The sequence below is a fragment of the Pantherophis guttatus genome, chromosome 2 (genome assembly GCF_059756535.1).
Source record: "Pantherophis guttatus breed Tessera chromosome 2, ASM5975653v1, whole genome shotgun sequence".
Classification (NCBI taxonomy): Eukaryota; Metazoa; Chordata; class Lepidosauria; order Squamata; family Colubridae; genus Pantherophis; species Pantherophis guttatus.
In genome coordinates, this window is record NC_142064.1 from 23,790,517 (window position 1) to 23,813,766 (window position 23,250).

The 23,250-nt window shown below is 38.6% G+C and overlaps 1 protein-coding gene across 5 annotated transcripts in view; it reads right to left on the reverse strand.

Moving 5' to 3' along the window:
* Positions 1–950: 950 nt before the first annotated feature.
* PRKAA1 (protein kinase AMP-activated catalytic subunit alpha 1) overlaps positions 951–23,250 on the reverse strand; it is a 43,279-nt gene continuing 20,979 nt past the window's right edge. For 3 of the 5 annotated variants that reach the window (XM_034440796.2, XM_087885642.1, XM_034440800.3), the window contains exons 2-9: positions 20,845–20,986; positions 19,320–19,413; positions 16,053–16,197; positions 10,944–11,031; positions 8,481–8,705; positions 6,512–6,995; positions 6,277–6,403; positions 951–4,846 (exon numbers count right to left, since the gene is read on the reverse strand). In XM_034440796.2, the coding sequence (XP_034296687.1) occupies positions 4,602–4,846; positions 6,277–6,403; positions 6,512–6,995; positions 8,481–8,705; positions 10,944–11,031; positions 16,053–16,197; positions 19,320–19,413; positions 20,845–20,986 (1,550 nt within the window). In that variant the 3' untranslated portion in view covers positions 951–4,601. Of the gene's footprint in view, positions 4,847–6,276; positions 6,404–6,511; positions 6,996–8,480; positions 8,706–10,866; positions 11,032–16,052; positions 16,198–19,319; positions 19,414–20,844; positions 20,987–23,250 lie in introns of all 5 variants that reach the window. The other 2 variants (XM_087885643.1, XM_087885645.1) reach the window with 1 other exon arrangement.

A 23,250-nucleotide genomic window follows, 5' to 3' on the forward strand; every position in this document is an offset into this window, starting at 1 on the left:
ACCTCCATCAATGTTGAGAAAGTCCCCAACAATTAAGAAGGACAGATGAATTAAGAAAGCTAAGAAACTGTACCATGAAATTTACTTGCATACAGTTTAATGTTTGTTAAAAGTAACAGGTCATATACAGCTATCACAAGCAATTTCATTCAATATTGATCCCCCCCAAAAGAGAGAGAGAGAGAGAGAGAGAGAATATGCAATAAAAGTAGGCACATATTGTTTTTGAGAAATGGTGATCATCCATTTCATAAGCAATACAATGGTAAAAATCAATTGGCAAAATTATCTCAAACTTTATACTGATTGAAAAGTTAAAAATGACAAAACATGTGAAAGTCAGCCTTTGGAAAGATTGCACTACGAAAATGGATGGGATTTTTTTTTTTTTTTTTACTTTTTACCAATGTTAAGAATTTACATTGCACAAGGTTTCCACTTCCTACGTCACCCCCCCCCTTTTTTTTTCAGCAATCAATTATGAAGTGTTTGCAATAAAAACAGATCATCTAAGGGCTTTTCCACTGGAATGAGCCCAAAGGAACAATATTTGAATAGGCTGCTTAGTCAAGCTATACACTTCTGTTATTTTTCATTTTTAAAATAGATTTTTTTTTTCTCTTCACAGTTCCCATCATGGTCAGTTCTGCAAAGCAGCTCGTATTTCATGATCAATGGCCCTGACCTTCCTGTATCACTAAGAAGTGCCAGCAAATAAGCTCTATAGGACCAGACAAGACCTGGGTTAAAAGGGGGGAAAGTAATTTCAACATCGATATTTTACTCTAAGTCTAAAAATTGTTACAAAAACATTTGATTCATTTTTTTTTTGCTTGAATACATCCAAGATATTCCTCTGCCCAAGTTAACAAAAAATTAAAAAGGGAGCATTGAAATGGCTTTTAAAGAAAAATTACAAAATTCTGTATTTAAGAATAGGCAACTGTACCTTTTTGCTATGTACTTTGGCCCTCATATTCAAAAGAAGTTAAGGCCTGATAATGTGACACCCCCCCTCCAACACTCAATAAAACTTATATACATTAAAAAAAATTAAAAGTTTTATACATGATAACATTTCTTAGTGTAGACACCGAATATAAAATCAAGCTGATGAGGCTAGCAGATATCGTCCATTCATTTCAGCTGGATTTGAGCAGGAAACATACCAAAGCTACAGTTAAATATGCAGACAGATTTAAAAATATGGAACCCTGAAGTCAACACAATTTTACTTCAGGTTGGATTTACTTTTAGATCCACTGAAACAGAGAAACATGTCACTTATGGTTTACACACACTAATTTTTAGGTATTTTTTTTTCCAAATTTAAGATTGTAGCCTGACAAAAACAATTTTGAGCTATGAAGGGAAAAAAAAGGTCGTTTATGCCATTTGCCAAGTTCAGTATTAACAATTCCAAATTAAGACAGCATCAATAAAAAATAAATCACAATAATTGTAAAGATGCAGCAGAGCAAGATTTAACAAGTAGTTTTATTTTCTTGTTGTAAATTAAGGACTACTACTTGGTCCCCAAGACAACCATCTTTCTTTATATATCACAGCAACACTATTTAGCTACCGACTCCTTTTACACACACATTTACACACCCCGCCGCCCTTTTCTTCCCACACATTTTATCTCTTTTGGAGTACATATTCGTGACTGCGAGTCAAGTTCAGTTATAAAATCACTATTTAAATTCTGGGAAGTAATGAAGTATGAAACTATATCATAAGACCACCTTAAGTGTTCGCCTCTAAAAAGGCCAGCACATGGCAAAAGCCCATGGCTCCTGACCATAGCACAAATTTTGAAGTTCAATGTCTACTTAATTAAATTATTGAAACAGTGCAGCTTCTGAATTCATGCATTTATAGACTGAACCAGGCTTCTTCAGTGCATCTTGAGTTGCTGATTCAAATTACACTAGATACACATTATTGTATTCAAATCCAAGCATCTCTTTATAGGCTGTTCTTAAATTCTTTGCTGGGACAATTCAGTTGGGTACCTCACTTAAGTTGGGTACCTCTGCTATACATTCCCATCAAAGTAAAAGACTTGACTTTACAAGAGGAAGCCAAGCTAATGTCTCCTTGATAATGGCTGGTGTACAGTTTTTATTACCCTGCTTAGCATGGAAATTGGAGGCTGATGATAATTGAAATCATACTGCAAAACATTCCAAAGGCACCACATTAAGAGATCTGTTCTCTGGCATCTGCGCATCTTATAAGAAGGCTCACACACTGCTTTGTCATTGTTTGCTTAACCATGGTTTGTTGAATAAGCCACAATTGTCTGGGCATACGTATCATAACCCATGTCTGCTGAATCACAGTCTGTTAATAAGCTACAACTAGCATAGCTTTACAGTGTAACAGCTGTGGGGGGAGGGGTCACACAACATGCTAAGCCAAGCAGAAGCTGTTATGCCATAGCATGATATATGAACAAAACCCTAAGTCTCATTAATAATCATATATTAATGGATGTTTTTCTTAATCATATGCATATCAAATCACAGTGAAGGATTTGCCTGTGTTCTGAAATTTTCACTTAGTGCATCTGCATTACCCATGAACTAAAGCATTGCATCTGTACCAAGCAAAAATCAATTTCAGCCTCTTTTCTGTTTTTAAGATGAAAACTCCGATTGCTGCCTTATCTTAACTGTGGGCTTGTTGGCAAGGAACAATATCTCAGGATTTCTATTTCTTCCACACCATTAGCACAACTGATAACAAAACTAGGACCAATATAACTAGTACAGTAAGTCACATAGACTGATCTCAAGAATTACTAAAAGATCCTCTACAGTGGGTAAATATAAACAGAATTCTTGTCAACAATAAAAATAAGGGGGGGAAAGTAACATCTTAGTTTGTTATAGCAGTTGTGGAAGCCAAGAGGTACAGAGAGGACACCAAAACAAATTCATAAACACAAGAATCTGGTTTATCATCTCATTTCAATGGGATTTATACATTTGGAATCTTAATTTATATGCCAAGAATAATCAAATTGTGCAAATCGTGGTTAAGTGTTATGTCTTCACTAAACAAGAATTGCTGAAACATGATACAGTATTTAAACACCATTCTATAATTTTAATCAGTTTAAATTAAGCCTCCTTTAATTCTTTAGTGTAATTTTATCCAATAAAAAAAAACCCAAGATTTTTCACAGTAGAGAGGGGGAAGATTTTCTCTAGCAGTTTTTCAATAAGAAAATTTAATTTGTGGCAGCTGACTCATTTCTGACCTAACCAATTAAGTTCTACACATATCAAAACAAAACCAAAGTTACTTCATCTTTCAAAACTTTTAGAAATCTTAATTCGGTATATATAAAAGCAGTATAAAAAAGTGATTATGCAACACAGGCAAAATCCAGATCACTCTTACTAGAAGAGTGATCTGCTAGAGATCTGTATGAAAGCTATATGAAAACAGCAGCCACTGAAATCCCAGGGCAGGGCAGGACGTGATTCCAAGAACTGGATACGCCAGTCTGGGCTATCCTATCAGCCATGGAACCATTGTTTTTATGGATTCAGGCACAGAATCCATATCCTGTTGTGGCTGCAAAAAACTGCTTCCATGCACCCAACATGGGTCAGAAAACCTGCCGAGTTGCAATCTGGGTCAAGCATAGTATTATTCTCACAGATCAGTTGTGCTGTGGTGGGAGGGGGGGAAATACCCCTAACTCATGAATCCTTCCTAAGGTCACCTGCTTAGATCCACGGTCGGAAGTTGTGCATTCGTACTATAAATTCTGATTGCCTTCCAAGGAACAATAAAACACCACTCACCTCACCATTTTACAAAGTGCTTCCGAAACTTGTCACATGTAACAAATATTGGGAGAAAACCCACCCAACGTATTTTCAGACCCTGCCTTTCTCTTCATTGAATTAAACTGAACATTGTTATATTTGGTATTATCATTTTCAGGACAAAGTCCGAATTGGTCAAAGCAGAGTACCATTTTTTATTTTTATTTTTTGTCTTTTTCCACTCAAGTGCACCACTGGCTGTTGAAAACTTAGGGTAAGTGCCAGATGGCTGAAGTGCTGTTTGACAGGGGGACACTTTTGTTGACACAACAGAATACAAGCAAAGACGGTGTCCAAAAGTTGCCTTTTGATCTCATAAATGAGCACATGTACTGTAAAAGGAATAAATTATCAGCATACAAAGGTCAAACTCCATGAAGCCCTAATGATACACAATGTAAAACATACTGTTCTTGTACCTGCACATCATTCCAGTAGACTATTTAATCATAATTTGCTTCGGTACATTAAAGATAGCCTTCCCCGACCTGGAAACCTCCAGATGTGCCCTTCCTAATCTGCAGACAGAATGGCAAACACATCTGGAGGACGTCTGGTTTGGGAAGGATGCAGTATGAGGTGTAGACTGCTTCTAAATGCAAGTTCGATTCCTGTGCAAATTGCAATGTGGCTAGTCTTCTCAGTGCCAAAGTTAACTGTAACTTGATTATAATTGGAAGCATTTGACTATGATTTTTTTTCCTTTTTCGGCATGCTTATTGCTGTAAAAAAAAAAAAAGCCAACCTTATAAATCATTGTGCAAGTATTTTAATAAGATTTGCACACATTTCAAAAAATTCTATCGTGTGGCTCCCTGATCTTGGGGTTAATTCGGTTGTAGAAGAGTCAAGTGAAGAGGTCACTGAAGAGGTAAGAGATGCATCAGATGGTTTTGCTTGAACATCAGGGTCCGAGTCCTTCTGACCAGATCTATAATTAGTCACAGAGCCTGACCTCTGGGGAGTGGTAGTCCCTGATTTTCCTTCTATAATTTCATCTAGGGCAAGCAAAGAGAAAAATTTAAAGGCTGGAACAATTGGAGAAATTAGTAAGGAAGACAAAACGTTAAAAGTCACCGTTCTATGTATCCAGAATGAACATTTTACCATAATTATTGTTTCTAGTTGGTTGCAGAGTGACCCAGGTGTTTCGACTGAATTTGGCTTTTTTATCCACGTAGAGCAGGGGTGTCAAACTGGACTTCTTTGATCAGCACTGTAGTTCTCCTCCGTAGGGTGGGGGTGGGGGGGGGGGCAGATGGGACGGAAACCTCCTGCAGCACCCTGCTGGCCAAAACGGGGCGCGTGAGAGCCACCCTGTTTTCGGCCTGAACGCCTCCTGCAGCACACTGCCTGCCAAAATGGGGCACAGAGGGGCATACACGTTCCCCCCGCACCCTGTTTTGGCTGCCAGAGGCACCACGGGCCGGTCCTTTGCTATTTCCAGCCCAGCCCCGTGGACCAGATTTAAGCATCCTTGAGTTTGACACCCCTAAGTGCTTCCCCAGGTTCTGGGATAGGCAGATGTTGTTGTCTGATGGTGTTAAATATATCATCCAAGGATGGGTGTAATTCCAAGTAAAGGTGCCTTTTGCAACTGACTTATGGGGATTTTGCCAATGACAATGGTGTTCAAGTGGTACTCCAGATCTTTTGAGAATGTGCCTATTGCTATTAATTATTATTAAAATTTATTAGAAAAACTCTCCCCAATTCAATAAAACCTTGACTTTTTTCCACAAGTGGCCAATCAATAATTATAAGACAGGTTTCATTGGTGTTTGCCATTCCATTGATTCTGAATATCTATCATCAAGAAGTATATATGGTACCGGTAATTAAAACTGGGGAAAAAAAGCCTTTGAGACTCCACAAAAAAAGTTTATTATTTATATGTATCAGGGATGAAATATTTTCCCATTTGGTGCCTTATAGCAATTTCTGACAGTCATATCTGCACTGATCACTAAAGCATATATTGTTATTCGTTTGCAGATACTGGGTGAATGGGAGAAGCAATTGGAGATGCCAGCTACTTTCTAGTTTAGTTTAGTTTAGTTTAGTTTAGTTTAGTTTAGTTTAGTTTAGTTTAGTTTAGTTTAGTTTAGTTTAGTTTAGTTTAGTTTAGTTTAGTTTAGCTTAGCTTAGCTTAGCTTAGCTTAGCTTAGCTTAGCTTAGCTTAGTTTAGCTTAGCTTAGCTTAGCTTAATTGCCATTGCACCTTGTACAACAAAATTAAATGCCATCTTCATTTTTATGGATTCCTTTCTATTCTTACGGATTTTAACTTTTGCAATTAATTTTAAATCTGCAATGGCATGATCCAGACTAGCACCACAGAAAGCAAACAGTTAATCTTTCTTTCCCCTCTTATAAATGCCGATATACTCTACATCAGATGCTGCCTGCAAATAACCAGTTTTACATACCATCAATGCTACGGAAGTCCAATAGGTAAGTCCTGCTATCCACCTGGTATAACTGCAGGCTCATTTTGGAATATGTGCCTGTTACTGGATTCTTTCTCCGAACACGCAAGTAGTATGGATTTACAACCTAGGAAAACAAAGTAGAAACTTAACAGAAAACATCGAAAGAATTATTACATTGATTGTCATTATTTGAAAACCATCACTTGCAGGGAGACAATTTAAGCAATCTCACCTTCCATTCATAATCCAACTGCTTGATTGCCCGACACACTTCCGCCATTATATCATTTGGCCGACTCTGACTCCGAATTCCTAAATGCCATTTAGCTCTTCTGACCCCCTGATGTTTGGACTTTTGGGGATTTAGCTCATCAAGGGTATGGCGTGACCTTGGTACTTCAGCAACTAAAAACGGCACTCTTTCAGGGTGAGGTCGGGAAAAATGGTCATCAAGAAAGGAATCTGGTGGGCTTGTAGCCAAGTAGAAGTCTTTCGCTTCATTCATTATTCTTCTATTATCTATAATGAGGTGATAGGCAACCGCTAAAGGATCCTGATGATTGCGATTATATAAGCAGCTGAGCACTTCCTCCTCTGTACATTCAAACTTATCGCAGACTTCTTTTAAGGCTTCATCATCAATCATAGTTGAACTGTAAGAAGGATCTTCAGGAAAGAGGTACTTGGGGAGGTCTTGTTTAAACCATTCATGTTCCCTAGATGCAAAGCAAGAACCATTTTAAAAGCTAGCCGGTTCAACCATTTTGCCATGTTTTACTGACAGAACATGCAAAATACACAGAAAAAAATATGCTAAAATAGGGGGAAAAAACATTTCCATTTTCAATCCACATATGGATTTCGCTGAACTTGAAATTAAAAGTCCGGTTAGATGCTGTGACTGTAGTAATAATCACCAGATTCAAACATAATCTTTTAAGCAATATTCTTCTCTTCTCTTTTATAAATCTGAAGATCTTAGCTTCAGATTTCTCACTGACACAAAATAAGTCACCTTTATAATTAAAACAGGCAGCTGGAATAGGTTACAGTACTGCACTTAGAAAGAAATTTTAAGTTTTTCTTTAACCTCTACAGTGGGACTATTCCATATGAATATTATTTGTAAAAATATTCAAATCATAATTAAACACAATATAAAAGTTAAGTTTTATATTGTGTTAAAACTCAGCAAAGGAGTTTAAATTTGGGGCCTGGAACTGAGTTTCCTGACTTGCTAGTAGGCTGGAAAAGGCCTTCCAGTAGTGTGGTGTCATCACTGTAAAAAAAAAACAGGACGAAAAATCTTCACTCATTTTTTTGAAATGGGAGGGAGAGTTAAAATTTGGAACAGGACTGCTTTGTCTTACAGAAATCTCAAGTGCCTATTCCCACTTAAACTGCTCCTCCAGAAGCTTCCAAACAGAATGAAAATTAGGTTGCCAAATTTTCAAACATTTGTGGGGGCCTTGAAACAAATGAAACGAAGAAGTTTCATTACCAAACTAAGTAACATCATCAGTGCGCCAAAGACTCTGCAGTTCAACCCTGCACTGTTTCAAATATTTTTACCACACCATTTTGGCCATGTGATTCTATGTTCTTCTAGGGAGCTACAAGTGTGATAACATGTGGTTTGAGCAATGACTACTCCTGAATTTGGGGAAATCCACATCTATCTATCTATCTATCTATCTATCTATCTATCTATCTATCTATCTATCTATCATCTATCTATCCATCCATCCATCCATCCATCCATCCATCCATCCATCCATTCATCTAATTCATTCATTAATTCATTAATTCATTCAGTTAGTCAGTCAGTCAGTCAATCAATCATATGCCGCCCATATTCCCTATAAGGTGACTCTTCAGATCTTGGCTTAATTTTCTATATCATAATTTAAATGAAGACCAATTTGGTTCAATTCATATGCAAAGACATCATGCATTTAATTAAAATAAAGAAGTAGATGTTTTCTATTCATATGCAGGGCTAATCGTCAGGTAACCTAAAACAAACATGGCATCAGAGCGTATTGGACTCAAGTTTTGATCCAACTCCCTTTTGATTAAACTCGGCCTAATCACAAAATGGCTTACTATGATACAACAACCAAGCCAATGTGAAGCCAACAATTGAATAAAACTTTTAGAAGATAATTGCCTCCCTAATGGAACCAGATGCTGTAAGATACCTTATATCTTTCACTGTTGCTCTCTTCATAGGATCCACCTGTAGCATGTGTTTCAAGAGACTAATTACTGCTGAATTTAAGTACTGAGGCGTATAAAAGATACCATCACATATCTTCTTAAAAAGTGTTGGCACATGATCATCATCAAAGGGAAGAGTTCCACATAATAAAGCATAGAGAATAACACCACTGCTCCAGATATCTACTTCTGGCCCTGCGTATAACCTGTAAAATGGAGATCATAATATTTTTTTCCAAGTAAAAAACACAACATGAGCAACTGTTACACTGGATTATTAGCCTTTTAGCAATGTTTGTGAACTGCTACATAAGCACTAATATTCATGCAATTAACTCCTGATTTGTTATATAAAATAGAACAAAACTGGTAAAGTGAGCTAAGTTCTATAGTCAGAAAGACAAAGGCCTTCATCTGGTTTGGGCAAATGTAATGGGCTGATATAAATCCAATACTGTAACCTGATTGCCACACAGCTTCTCCCCTTCTCTGAGCAACTTCCTTTCTATCTAATTATGCTTAATCTAGGATTAGTCAGCATGTCTAAAGCAACAGAACCCAGCCCTCAAGTTTCAGAGAGTAGTTAAATGCAAGCTTTGATTACTTTAGCCCTCATTAGCATTATGTAGTGACTAATTTAAGGTAAGAGGAATAGGAAATTTAAGGTAAAGGTAAGATGGAATCATCTCTCTCACATGGAGATGATGCCATGTAAAACTCCTTGTTCACTCCTGACTTTATTAGCGGCAGTTAAAGTATAGATCATATTACACTAAGGAACTGTTGTGAGGTTAAAAACAAAATATGCTCATGAGCTCCTTGAATGAAGAGCAATTTATATTCAGCAATATAACATACAATCACAGAACTGCATTGTGTATAGCCATGATGGCAAATCTATGGCACGCGTGCCACAGGTGGCATGCGGAGCCATATCGGTGGGCACGTGAGCTCCAGCTGATTTTTGGGCTTCTGGGCCCACCGGAAGTAAGGAAACAGGCTGTTTCCAGCCTCCGGAGGGCCTTGGGGGGGGGAGGCCCATTTTTCGCTCTCCCCAGGCTCCTAGAAAGGCTCTGGGGCCTGGGGAGAGCAAAAAACGGGCCTTCCGGTCCCACCAGAAGTTGGCAAATGGGCCATTTCTAGCCTCCGGAGGGTCTCTGGGGAAGGCCATTTTCGCCCTCCCCAGGCTCCTAGAAGTCTCTGGCGCCTGGGGAGGGTGAAAAATGGGCCCACCGTGCCATCACATTCCAAAAGCGGGGGGAGTGCGGGGTGTGTGTCGTAAGCGCATGCGGGGGGGGCGGGGCACATAGAATTATGAGTGTGGACATGCACGTGCGCAACCCCCCCCGCTCCCCCCACTTTTGGCACGTGATGGCAAAAAGGTTAGCCATCACTGGTGTATAGAGTAATCTGGGCGCCCTGAAAGCATTTTCAAAGTACCAATAGTCTTTTATCAAATTGCACCTAAAAATTAAAATGCCAGAAAGAAAACCTAGAAAATGTGTTTCTGACAATATACATCATGCTATAATTATTCTGAGCCAAAAAGAAAACTAGTCTTGGGACCCTGTCAGACCGCAGGTATTTTTGCTACTTCAATCAAAAGACAGGAGTGTTTTGTCTTCTAGGGTCAGGTATTTGTATGTACAAACATTTAAAATTAATATTGGCAAAAACGTATTAGACAAGTCAGAAATTTGTTTGCCAACACAGAAGTACTCTCTTCTGCCTCCTAAGACCCTTTCAAAGATATTGGCGCATTGTGATTTTCCATGACAGAAAGACAATATATATATAATTATATTAATCTTATTAAAACTTATTAACTGCATTCCAACTTTATTATTAAAATTTAAGTATAATTAAATGAAAAGAGCATCTAAAGCAGATTCCAGCCCACCATTCAAAAGTTGCCCAAAATCCTGGGCATCGGTGACTCAACACAATATGCACATGTCACAGCAACCTTTGACTTCTAGGCTCTTTCCCCTCATTGCCTCCTCACTGCTTGAATGATGAGTTTGGAAGCTTTTAATTTGCATTTTTTATAGTTTGCCATATTGTCCAGAGTAAAAAAATCATAGTTAAGAATTATAGTTAATAAATGTCTAAACCCAAATTCAAAAAGTATAATCTGGCTTGTCTGAAGCACAACGTCAAGCTAAAATTAAAACTCCAGAAGTCCTTCCAGTATGCAGGAGGAGAATAAAAATGAGGTACATATGAATTTGTTTTGATAAGTCATGGTTTGATGTGACGTGTGATCACAATCATTGTCTTGTGCACAGACACAGTTAAGATAAAATCAAAAGAAGCCATCAAAGCCAGGAATTTCAAATTTCCAAACCTGGAAGTTTCTCAATCTACCTTGCAGCTTTAACACTGAAGAGCAGGGCTTTGATTTTGAGAATACATATATACATTTATCCAAGAAGAGAAACTACCTTCCTGAAATTACTTCTGGAGCAGCGTAGTTAGGAGAACCACAGCTCGTTCTTAAAAATTCTCCATCTGACATCATATTTGAGAGACCTGAAAATGCACAAGAGTTCAAATGAAGACCCACAAAAAAAGATTAAGAAATATTTAACCTTCTCTCAGGGAGAATGCATCATATCCTATTTAATGACAGCAACACAGGCAGGAATAAAATCAGAATCATATATGTAATATTTTTTTAAAAAAATGGTTCTCTAAATAAAAATGAATACTGAAAAACCTCTATAAAAATGTGACAAGAAAAAGAATTATGAAAGAGACAAAATGCCCGCAAAGGATCAAGTTTTATTCTAATGCCAGGTGAGAAAAAATGCAGAAACAAAATTGCATTACTTTTTTTAAAAAAATCATATTTGTTTTATCAACTTTACTGACAGCTTAAAAATTCCTTCAAATCAAGTATGACTCCTGGGGAATTTGTGATTACACTGTTATTGGCAACAATAAGGAAATGGTTCAATTATGACCTTCTAGAATGTTTGTTCATCTTACAGACCTGTAATTTCCTGGAAATATGACATCTAAGTATAAACCGCTTCTTAGATTTTCAAGATCAATAAAGATTTGCTAGATGCCGCTATCTAACAGTACTTAAATAAGATAAACTAACAAAGGGTTTAAACCTTACATCATGGAATCATGCTTAGTGGAACTTTCATAACAGTAGTGAAATCCAAATTTTTTACTATGGTTCTGTGGGCATGGCTTGGTGGGCATGGCAGGGGAAGGATACTGCAAAATCTCCATTCCCACCCCACTCCAGGGGAAGGATACTGCAAAATCCCCATTACCTCCCCACTCCTGGGGGAAGGATATTGCAAAATCTCTATTCCCACGCCACTCTGAGGCCAGCCAGAGGTGGAATTTGCTGGTGCTCCAAACTACTCAAAATTTCCGCTACCGGTTCTCCAAACTGCTCAAAATTTCTGCTACCGGTTCTCCAGAACCTGTCAGAACCTGCTGGATTTCACCCGTTTCATAATTCAAGAGTTAAGTATAGCCATCTAGAGTCATGCAGTTGAGATAAGTGTGTGTGTGAGGAAGAGAGAGAGAGAGAGAGAAAAAAAAGAGAGAGGGAGAGACAGAGAAGAGAGAGAGACACACAAAAAGAGAGACACAGAGAGGAGAGGAGAGAGAGAGAAAGTGGAGAAAGAATCCTTGCTCAACCTGATGCTTTTCAAATGTGTTGAACTTGAAAGTTTATAATCCCAATACAAAAAAGGATTAGGGTTAGGATTACTGAATGGTTTACCGGTGGATTTTCTATTGAATACATAGTAATATTAACTCAGAAACAGAAAGTTATGACATATATTTTAATCCAATTAAAAATCAAGAATTCAAAGAATATAGAATTTAGTAACAGTTCTGCTTTTCACATCTAATATTTATTTTAATTAGAACATTTATATAGTTGCATTGTTGAATGCATGTTTTTTAATCCAAAAATCACTTTGTATTTAATTTTAAATAAACCTGGACCCAGTGAAGCTGACCCATTAACAGTAAGAAATATATTAGCTTCCTGCAGTCGGGTCTTTTCATCCACAATCAATCCATTTTACCATCTATCAGCGTCCTTTAGTCCTTCATTCTTTCCCTTGGAGAATTCAGCTTGTAGGTTTCTTTCTACAAAGGTTCATGGCCACACAAGACTTTTTTGTTTATTTTCTACATAAAGCATGGAGAAAACTTTTCCCATAAGGCGCATGGAAGTGAGACAAAAGCTATCTCTGCTCAGGAAGACATAATAGAGCAATGGAGCCAGGAGTATTAGCAACTATAGTGACCAATCAAGGATTCGATATTGTCTGCTCCAGGCCAACAAGTTACAATCCTGGTGGCTGTTTTGAGGGGGCAGCTGTGATTTGATCTCTAGGCTAAATACTTGATAAATGACTCCTATTTATTGTGGGAAGTAAAAAGAAAATAATGAATATTTTGTGAAAATTTATTGAGATTTGGGTTTGGTTAAATGAAAGAGAGACTATGTTATCCACTGTGAACAGTCAACTTGCAAGTCAGTTTATCAAGTGTGACAGAAGAAAAAAAAAACAAGGAATTTTTCTGCAAGTCCTTGCTTTTTATTCTGAAGAGTATGAGTGAGAGACAAAGAGGCGGAGGAAGAATAAAACTGATTAAATGTGTTAAAATCATGCAACACAGAAGGATATAAAAAGTTCTCTAAGATCTTTCCTTGCTAAATGATCATAGCAATAGCAGCTTAAGACTTATATACCACTTCACAGTGGTTTACAGCCCTCTCTAAGAGTCAGCATATTGCCCCCAACAATCTGGATCCTCATTTTACTGACTTCAGAAGGATAGAAGGCTGAGTCAACCTTGAGTCTGGTAAGATTTGATCTGCCAAACTGCAGGCAGCTGGCAGGCAGCAGAAGTAGCCTGCAGTATTGCATTCTAACCACTGCGTCACCGCGGCTTATAGCAAATTTTTCTATTTTAAAGGCAGTTCCTTACCCAGATATTTATTTATTTATTTATTTTGCTTTAATTTATATGCCGCCCTTCTCCGGAGATTCAGGGCGGCTTACAATGCGTTAAGCAATAGCCTTCATACTTTTGTATATTTATACAAAGTCAGCTTATTGCCACCACAAATTGGGTCCTCATTTCACCTACCTTTGAAAGGATGGAAGGCTGAGTCAACCTTGAGCCTGGTGAGATTTGAATTTGCAGTAATTGCAAGCAGCAGATGTTAATCTGTTAATATCAGTGCTTTAGTCCACTGTACTACAGGCTCGTATGGTCTGTGGTTTCTGTGGGTGTCAGAGCCTGGTTCTATTTTCTTTATTTCTGGTTAAAAATTATTTTTCCCTGTTATAGCTCCACTGCTTTTGAAATCACTTTAAATCAATCTGGCTAATCAGATCCTTTAGGTCTTTAGGTCTCTGCTTGGAAAACTTCTGTCCATTAAAATTTGAAAATACCAGGAAAAATCGTAAGCAACATAGCTGGAATAAATGTGCAAGGGCACGTTTCTCATCTTATCACTCCTAAATTCAAATTCATTGGGTCTTCACTTTGGCTAGGTTGAACTCTAATGTAGCTTTCCAGGTTGCTTAATTTTGTGCCACCTGTCCTATCTACAACTGAAGATCAGTACAAATATTGCTTTTATCAATATTCGTTTGAATAGATGGTATGTAATTTTATTCTATTTTATATCATTTTAGTATTATTAATAATTATAGGTTAATGGGTTTTTTATTATAGTGTTCTCTGACCTAAAGGCTGTATATAAAGGTGGTAAGTTTTGAGATTTTGTTTGGTTTTGATTAGAAGCAGTATACTCTGATCCAGTCATTCTTAACATTGTTAAGACTGAGTCATTCTTAACACTATTCTGCTGGCCTCCCAAAATCTCATTAAGATTTGGGTACTGATCGCATAAGGAAAGAATGCTCCCCCATTAAGTAAGGATGAGTATTGCCCACTCAACGGAGGGAAAAATCTTTATAATGTGTGAGTTAACAGACTTAAGAAGAGATCATTCACCAGCTCATAAAATAACTCTAAATCCATCTGTCTTTCTCTGCTTGCTTGTGGCATTAGGATGTGCATGCTCCTTTCTGATCTGAACATATGCCCCAGGTGCTATCCTGTCACTAAGTCTCTTTTGGCCTCCTGAATTAGTAGTCAGAAAATAGGGGACAGGAAATAGTGCTACATTCTGCATCATCATCATCATTAAAAAAAAAAAAAAAATCAAATGTGTAGCATGTAACTCTACCAAACCAAAATAAAATATTATTATTAAAACCAACTAAGAGAGATAGGTATAGCTATCACATATGCGATACAAAATCCAAAAATCCATTAGATGGCAACGAAGAAAAGTAGACAAATCTAACTCCTTGGTGCTACCTATCATCATCCATGTAGCATTAACAATAGCATTTAGACTTGCATACCCCTCTCTATGTGGTTTACAGAGTCTACATATTGCCCTCAATAATCTGGGCCCTCATTTTACCGACCTTGGAAGGACGGAAGGCTGAGTCAACCTTGAGCCCGTCAGAATTGAATTCCTGGCAGTGAACAGTGAGTTAGCCTGCAGTACTGCATTCTAACCACTACACCACCACGGCTCTGTATCTGCAGGTTAGATATAATAACCTGATTTACAGAAAAAAAATGCAGTGCTGATGAGTCCTTAGTATTACTGCTAGGAAAAAAGTTATGAAAAAACACAAACATCAGTTTCCTTTGCTACCCTATACAAATATATAGAATACACTGGAGCGTCCAATGACAATTACTAGAATATGTTGGGTGTTTATTTCAAATGCAACTTGACATGGCTTAGGCCCAGGGTATCTACAGAACCATCTTCAACCCATTGCATCAGCCCATTCCAGTCAGGCAAGTAAAGTATGCTGTAGACCCTTTAAAGAATTATTAAAGAATTCTGACCTTCTCTGCTGTTGCTCTGTGGAATATTCTCCCCCTGGAAGTGAAGCAGGTTCCTACTCTCCTTCCAAAAAGGAATTAAAACATGGCTCTGTACCAGTGGTGGGTTGCTCCTGGTTCAGTCCGGTTCTATAGAACCGGTAGTAAAACTGGCGGGAGTCTCCGCCCACCCACCATGACATCATCATGGGTGATCTGCGCATGCGCCCAGCTCCTGTTGCGAACCGGTAGTAAAGGAAAGTGAACCCCACCCCTGCTCTGTACACTGCCTAGAATCCCTGTCTGAGGGAGATGGGCAGTTCAAAGATGCAGAAGATGATAGATAGATAGATAGATAGATAGATAGATAGATAGATAGATAGATAGATAGATATTTATGTAGATATAAGAGCAATTTGTCATAGTAGTACAAATAAAGTAAGCATCTATTCAAGGTAAAAACCTGAATTTAAAAGCAAGAGTAGCAGCTACTTTAAACCACACAGTTCCTAATTCGGCAAAGAAATGTTGAATACTAGAAATAAAAGACTTCTCTGTGGAGTTAAGGACTTCAACACAGGTATTTAAATCTTAACAGCCAACAAGCAAGCAAATTATAAAGATAGGCTTTAAACGGAACCTACCAAAATCAGCAATCTTGGCATTCATGTGTGCATCAAGTAGTACATTTTCAGGCTTCAAATCTCTATGGACCACCATGTGCCTATGACAGTAATCCACACCAGAAAGGATTTGCTGGAACAGGCGTCTACTCTCCTTTTCATCAAGCTAATCATTGGGGGCGGGGGGGGAGGGGGGAGAGAAGGGATGAAACAAAAAGGACATTTTTAGGGGGGAAAACCACATACATCACAAACAATCTCAGCATGAATGTCAAAGGAGAATGTTTTACAGCATAACCAGAATGCCCAATGGGACTTTTAAAAGAAAGTGTATGTGGAAGAAAAGGGTAAGAAAAAAAAGAATAAGTAAAATTGGGCAAAAGAAGGAAAGCAGCTTCTGAGTTTAGCAGTTTTCACAAGGTGAGTAAAAACAGTCAAGATGACAGCCACAGCTATGACTGAACACTGCTCCCTCCTCAAGCTCTGCTCGTATGACACATGTAAAAAATGGGTAGGGTTTCTACCACATACCGTATTTTTCAGACTATAAGACGCATCTGACTATAAGACGCACCTAAATTTAGAAGAGGAAAACAACAACAAAAAAAGTTTTTGGCCTCCGTGCGCCCCATTTTTTACCCTTTTCCCGGCCCTTTTCCAGTCTTTTTTTGGCCCTTTTCAGAAAAAATGGGCCAAAAAAAGCCTCAAAAACGGGCTGAAGAAAGCCTTGAAAATGGGCCAAAAAGCCTCAAAATGGGCCAAAAAAAGCCTCGAACAGGGCCGAAAAAGCCTAAAAAACGGGCTGAAAAAAGCTCCAAAAACAGGGTATGCGGAGGCCAAAGAACAGCCAGCGGGTGGTCAGGGCTTCAGCAATATTCGGTCTATATGACACACAGTCATATACTTTAACTCCTTTTGGGAGACAAAAAAGTGCATCTTATAGTCCGAAAAATACGGTAGTTGTGACCAGTTTTGATTTATTTTTATTTTTTTTACTCATACATAGAGTAAATGATCATCTGTGTTAAAAACTGATACTCCAACAACAAAGTATGCAGGACTGGAGGGTGGTGGGATTAATAAATCACAATCAAGAAAACATGGCGACACTCACTTTGTAGAGAAATGGATATGTAAACTGGTTTAAAAATCAACATTAAAAACTTAATTGAGTAAGAGTCTCTAAGGAAGCTATTCATGTTACAGTAATATGGGTACATATTATTTTCTTATTAAAAATTAATGCAATCTTACAATAATAGAAACATTAATCAATCTATTATTAACAGTGAAGACATTCAGTCATTCTTTTTCCATTCTGGAATCTCGCCATGTGAGAATTTGGCCCACTTCCACCCCCAAATCCCATAAAGTTGTTTTTTTTTTCCTAATTTTGTCTAACCATAGCTAATAATCCCTTAACAACTGTGTTACTAACTTAACAACTGCAGTGATTCACTTAACAACTGCGGCAAGAAATGTCGTAAAATAGGGCAAAAATTGACTTAAATGTCTTAGTTAGCAGCATAAATTTGGAACTCAATTGTGATTGTAAATCGAGGGCTACCTGTATTTTACTGGAAAGCTGGGAGATCTTTCTAAAATCTTGAGAGTACAAGCTGGACTGCAATCTAAACTTAATGCTTCACGATTCAGTTTCTTACTAGGATATAACTTTCCACCCATTTCTACACTATTCTTAATTTGAAGAAAAGCAAAAAGCTGCAGCCTAACCAAATGACTAATCAGCACTAGGAATAAAACATCCACTTTTATATCCGCTTCTAAGGGAATTTAAGGAAATTGAACAACAAATGCCAAGAAATATGTTTACATAAGTTACTGCTGAGATGTAAATGGTTAATGATCAGAACTACTGATTGGAACACTTTCCAGAGACATTAAGATCTAGACCTGGAAGATCCACTGATGTGTGTGTGTGTGTGTGTCCATCTCCATGTGTCTTTAGGTAGTCCTCAGGTTATGCTGCCAATTGGGACAGAAAGTGTCATGCTAAGTTATGCACAATGAGTAGTCCAATCACATACATCACCCCGCTTTATTTATTTTCATTTTATTTATTATTTATTTTATTTATTAAACTTGTTTGCCGCCCAACTTGCTGCTAGTGACCACATCACTTAGCAATGGCAATCCTAGCATTCCCCGTTATTGTCGTTAAGCAAGGACCGGGCAGGTCATTAAGCAAAGATGTCAGCTAATGTGGGACTATGTGGGAAGAGCGCTGAAGCTGCATCTTGGACAAGTGGGCTAGCAGGGAAGAGCTAAGAGGGAGGGGGGCGCTACAGAGTATGCATTGGTAGACAGATGCTGTTGGCAGGGGACTACAGGGCGCGGTCAGGCGCTACATAGCATGGGTGAGCAGGTGCCATGGGCAAGCACTATGGAGTGCAAACAGGTGCTACAGAATGCAGGTGGTACGGTGGGCAGGCACTATGGAGTACAAGGATCCCCATGTTAACCCAATGGCTTCTCTGGAGAAAAAGCAATAGAAGCCAGAATAACCTGTTATCTCCTGCTGGCTTCCCACTGGCTTTCTTGTGGGAAGCTGGCAGGAAAGGTCAAAATCGCAGGACCACAGGATACTGCAAATCATAATAATTGTGAGCCAATTGCCAAGAACCCAAATCGCAATCAAATGACTATAAGGATGTGATAATGGCCACAATATTGAGGACCAGTCGTAAGTCTCCCCCACTTGTTCAGTGCCATTGTAACTCTGAACAGTCATTAAATGAGTGACTGTACCTCAAGGATTAGCTGTATATACATGTGTGTATGTGTGCTTTCCTTTAAATTGTCAACTTTTGATACAAATTTGGAGAAAGTAAACCCAAGTATGCAAAGCTGGTGGGGCTGTGCCATGCATGCCAGTAGGAGCTGGTTTCAGAGGGATAATTTTAAGAAATGACCGTCTAGAAACATTTTAAAGTTTCAGTTCAGCTTTTGTGGGTGTCCAGATTCAAAATAATAGAAAACAGTACTTGCTAATTTATGGCAAATTCAGAAGAGTGTGGCAGTTTATTGGCTAAGTGCTCTGCAAACAAGGAAGCATTTAACTTGTTCACTCCTACAAACTCTGCAATTGGGAATTTGTTCATATTATATATAGAGAAAAAACCAACACCCACATGAACAGGTGATATATCATGAGCACAATTTTTTACAAAGACTCTGGGGGCTTAATTGTACTTACTCTGTGTAAGAGAACAATGCAAGGCTTCAAAATGAAAAGCTGATTTCCTTGGAGAAATTGGACTTCCTTACCTTTCCATTTTTGCAGATATAATCAAACAGTTCTCCTCCTGAAACGTATTCCATCACCATAAAAATGTCAGACGGTGTGCTGATAACTTGGTATCTGAGAGAAGCATTTAATTAAATTGCTAATATATATTCAGTATATGAAATTAAACAAGTCTTGAAAAACTACACACAGATGAGTAGACCAATCACATACATGCTCAGCTAGAAGCAAGACGTGAGTTAAAACAGGATTATTCCCTTTGTATCAGCACTACCAAAAGCATCGTGCAAAAGAAAAAGTGTGGTTTTTTTTTAATTCCTTCAAAATAGCTCCTATTAATTAACGGTCATAGCACATATAGTAACATTTTTACAGCAATTGCCATAGCAGCCTAAGCATTACCAGGACTTAAAGCAATTCAGTAAAAACATCTTAGAAATTCCCATTAGACTCAAACATTCCTCTCCCCATTATTACATTTTAACATAAAGCTGATAACAATAAGACAATTAATTTATGCTGCTTGACATGGAATTTGATCAGTTGACCATATTTAAAAACCCAATTTCACAAGAAAGGGAGAATCTTTACAAGCCCATTTAAGGTCACTGTATAACTGTACTTATTAGGATAACCAGCAAACAGTAACGTGTGGAAGACCATGAGTTCAAGTCCCGCCTTAGCCAAGCTGGGTAACTTTGAGTTAGTCACTCTCTTTCAGTGCAACCCACCTCACAGAGTTGTTATTGTGGAGAAAATTGGAGGAGGATGGTTTGTTGGTCATCACCTTGAGTTATTTGTAAAAAATAATGAAATCGGGATACAAATAAATAAAAAAATACATACAAATAGCTATTAGGTGACCCATCCCAAAATCTGATTCTCTTCTTCCTTGCTTTCTCCACTGATAGTAGATATATGTCTGCTGCCCACTACTAGCTACCCTTCAATTGTTCAACTGCTATTCTAAGGACCAAATAGGTGAGAAAAACAAGATGACTAGGAGAAGCTTCTGCAATAACTCAAACCGCTGCATTGCTAAAGACCTTTGTTCTCTAACCACAAAGGATAACCTTTCCTTTACTCAGATAACAATCACTGCATTTTCTCATCAGGCAAAAAACACAGAGCAACACTGGCTTGAGGCTCCTCAGGCAATTATTGCGTACCATTAAGTCTCTACTGAAAGCAGGGGCAGTTTGTCATCCCACTTTTTGGCAAAAGGAACCCTATCTTTTACTAGGTAAAAATATTTCATGCCTTCCTTGTTGCCACCAAATATATCACTTCTCAGGCACTGAGGAGTCACTATTCATTTTCATTACTGGGTTGGCTACCAATAATCCTTTATTGGACACTGAAGTCATCAGTTTCCCAACTCTAACCAAATTATAAATGGTGGTTGACCATTAGTGATTTATACCACAGTAAGCAAACAGGACTGTACCTGAAAAACAGGCTACATTTGTTTTATCCATTGAACAAGAACGCTCAGTTTCTCGAGAAACACCCCAAATAAGAGAGCTTATTCTGAAAGAAACTTACAGTTTAATTATGTGCGGATGCCGAAAAAGTTTCAGGTTCTGAATCTCTCTACGGATTTTCCCCACAACGTCAAGACTCCGAATTTTCTGTCTATTCAAGATCTTCACTGCAACTTTGTGCCCCGTCAGTTCATGTTTGCCAACTGCAAGAAAGATAAACAAATATTAACAAATGCACACTGCATAAAGTCATTGTTTGCTGAGCCAGGGGTCAGTGAATAAGAGGGGGAAAAAAAAGATTGGCTGAATTCATACAATACACAAGGGCAGAAACTATTATTTATAGACCCTCCATGGTTAGATTGGGACAATAAGCTCAAAGAATCTACATTATGATTTTGTAAGAATGTTTTATGGCACAGCTCAAAATCTTTCTCAGATACTATTTTGTCAAGAAAAATCCAGAGAACTTTATTTGGCAGAGTAAGTGAGCAGATTTAGGATTCTGAAAGAATATTGTGATCAAGGGTGTGCAAAATATACCATTTTAGGGGTAGAGTATTTCACATCCACAAACCAAATCCTGTTCTGGAAATCTGCAGGATCATTCTTTTAATGATCAGACCAGCATAGTCTTTTTTTTTGGGGGGGGGGGAAATGAAAAATTCTGCCCCCAGAACTGTGTATGTTGCACATTCTGAACTTGTAAGCGGTCTTTAAAAATGGCTGCTAGGAGAGAGACATTAGTTCTTTCTAAGCTGAATGTGTAAATGAATTTAAAAAGATGACCTTGATAGAGATACACCATGTCCGTTACCAAAGCGACAAGGGAAAAATACTGTATGGCTTAAGTGCAAAACAAGAAGAAAATATGCGCAAGTGAATTGGGCAGACACCTCCCTAATTCACATTTCACTGGGAGGAGGACACAAGGAACAGAATGGACCAGAGTTAAATTTGCAAGCGTGGTGTCCAATCAATCCCACCAAAGGATTCAAATTACTTTTATTAACATTAGCTTGCAAGTCTGATGTGTTTTATTCAGGGGTGAGCTTCAAAAATGTTAGCAAGAGGTTCTCTGGCCGGTTGCTGAGTGGATGTGGCCATGGTGGGCATGGCCTAGTCAGCCTCCTGCACTGCAAGGGGGGGATCATTTTTGCCCTCCCCGGGCTCCAGAGGTTTTTGTGAAGCCTCCAGGAGGGCGAAAATGGCCTCCCCAGGCTCCGGAGGCCGGAAACGAGCCTGTTTCTGGCCTTTCCGAACTTCTGGTAGGCCCATTTTTCACCCTCCCCGAGCCTCCGTGCGCACCTTGCATTTACCTGCATCCAAAACAGGCTGTGTGGGGACTCCTGGGAGGGATGGGGCGGGGTGGGCAGGACCAGCCAGGAGTGGGATTTGGGGTTCTCCAAACTGCACAGAATCTTAGCTAGAGGTTCTCCCGAACCCTTGCGAACCCCCAGCAGCCCACCCCTGGTTTTATTCCTTGCCTCGTACTTCCCCAATTTTCAAACTTGATTTTTGTCTCAAGGTTGTGTTAAGAGACCTGTCATCTGTCCCTTGTCGGGAATAGATCACTCCTGATACCCTTAAGAGTTCTCTGTGGAAATTTTGGGCCTGTCTATTGAGGGAAGGTTCTTGAAAAGATGTGTGGTTTGCAGCTTTTGAAGAAAATAAATTATCCAGGCACTTCCAAGTCAGGTTTCAGGCTGGGTTACACCATTGAGATGGCATTGCTTGTGCCTGTAGATAAACTATGGCAGATTTGGAATGGGGTTGGTGTACTAGCCCTCTTTGATCAAAATATCCAACTGAACTGAAAAGTAGATTTTCATGGCTCATGGTATCCATCTGGAGGGCTGGGAATAAGGGCCACATTTTTACAATGGTTTCCTCTGTAAGGCTGATTCGGGGGGGGGGGGGGGGGGGCTTTCCCATGGCCTTTCTTTTGCAGGAAACCTCAGGGTTCCCAAATAGTCCCCAAATAGCAATTTAACATCTATATGAAACTGCTACGTGAGGTAATTTATTACAAAGGGCTAAGTACCTTCACTATGCTGATAATACTCAAATGTGTGTCTCTGTTCTGAACTATCAAAGTGATGGGCCAAAGATTTTGTATTGTGGTTGTGAGTTTCTGAACGGGAATAACAACTCTAACAGGACTTGACAGACTGTGATTTAAGGTTCTCCAGATCTAGAACTCTTTCGCTAAACATGGATGAAGTAACACTCACCCAGACAGAGTTGGTGCATAATTTGGAAATCTTTCTAGGCTCACAGCTCCTACTTGAGAAATAGACAGGAGCCACAGGCAGAAAGGCTTTTGCACAAATCCATCTTATGTACTTAATAATGGACTACCAGGCGCTACTTGTGGTAAGTCATACCTTGGTCATTTTTCCATTGGATTCCTGTTCTGCACAGGACACCCCTTAAAAAGCACTGGAAGATGTAGATGTTCAAGAAT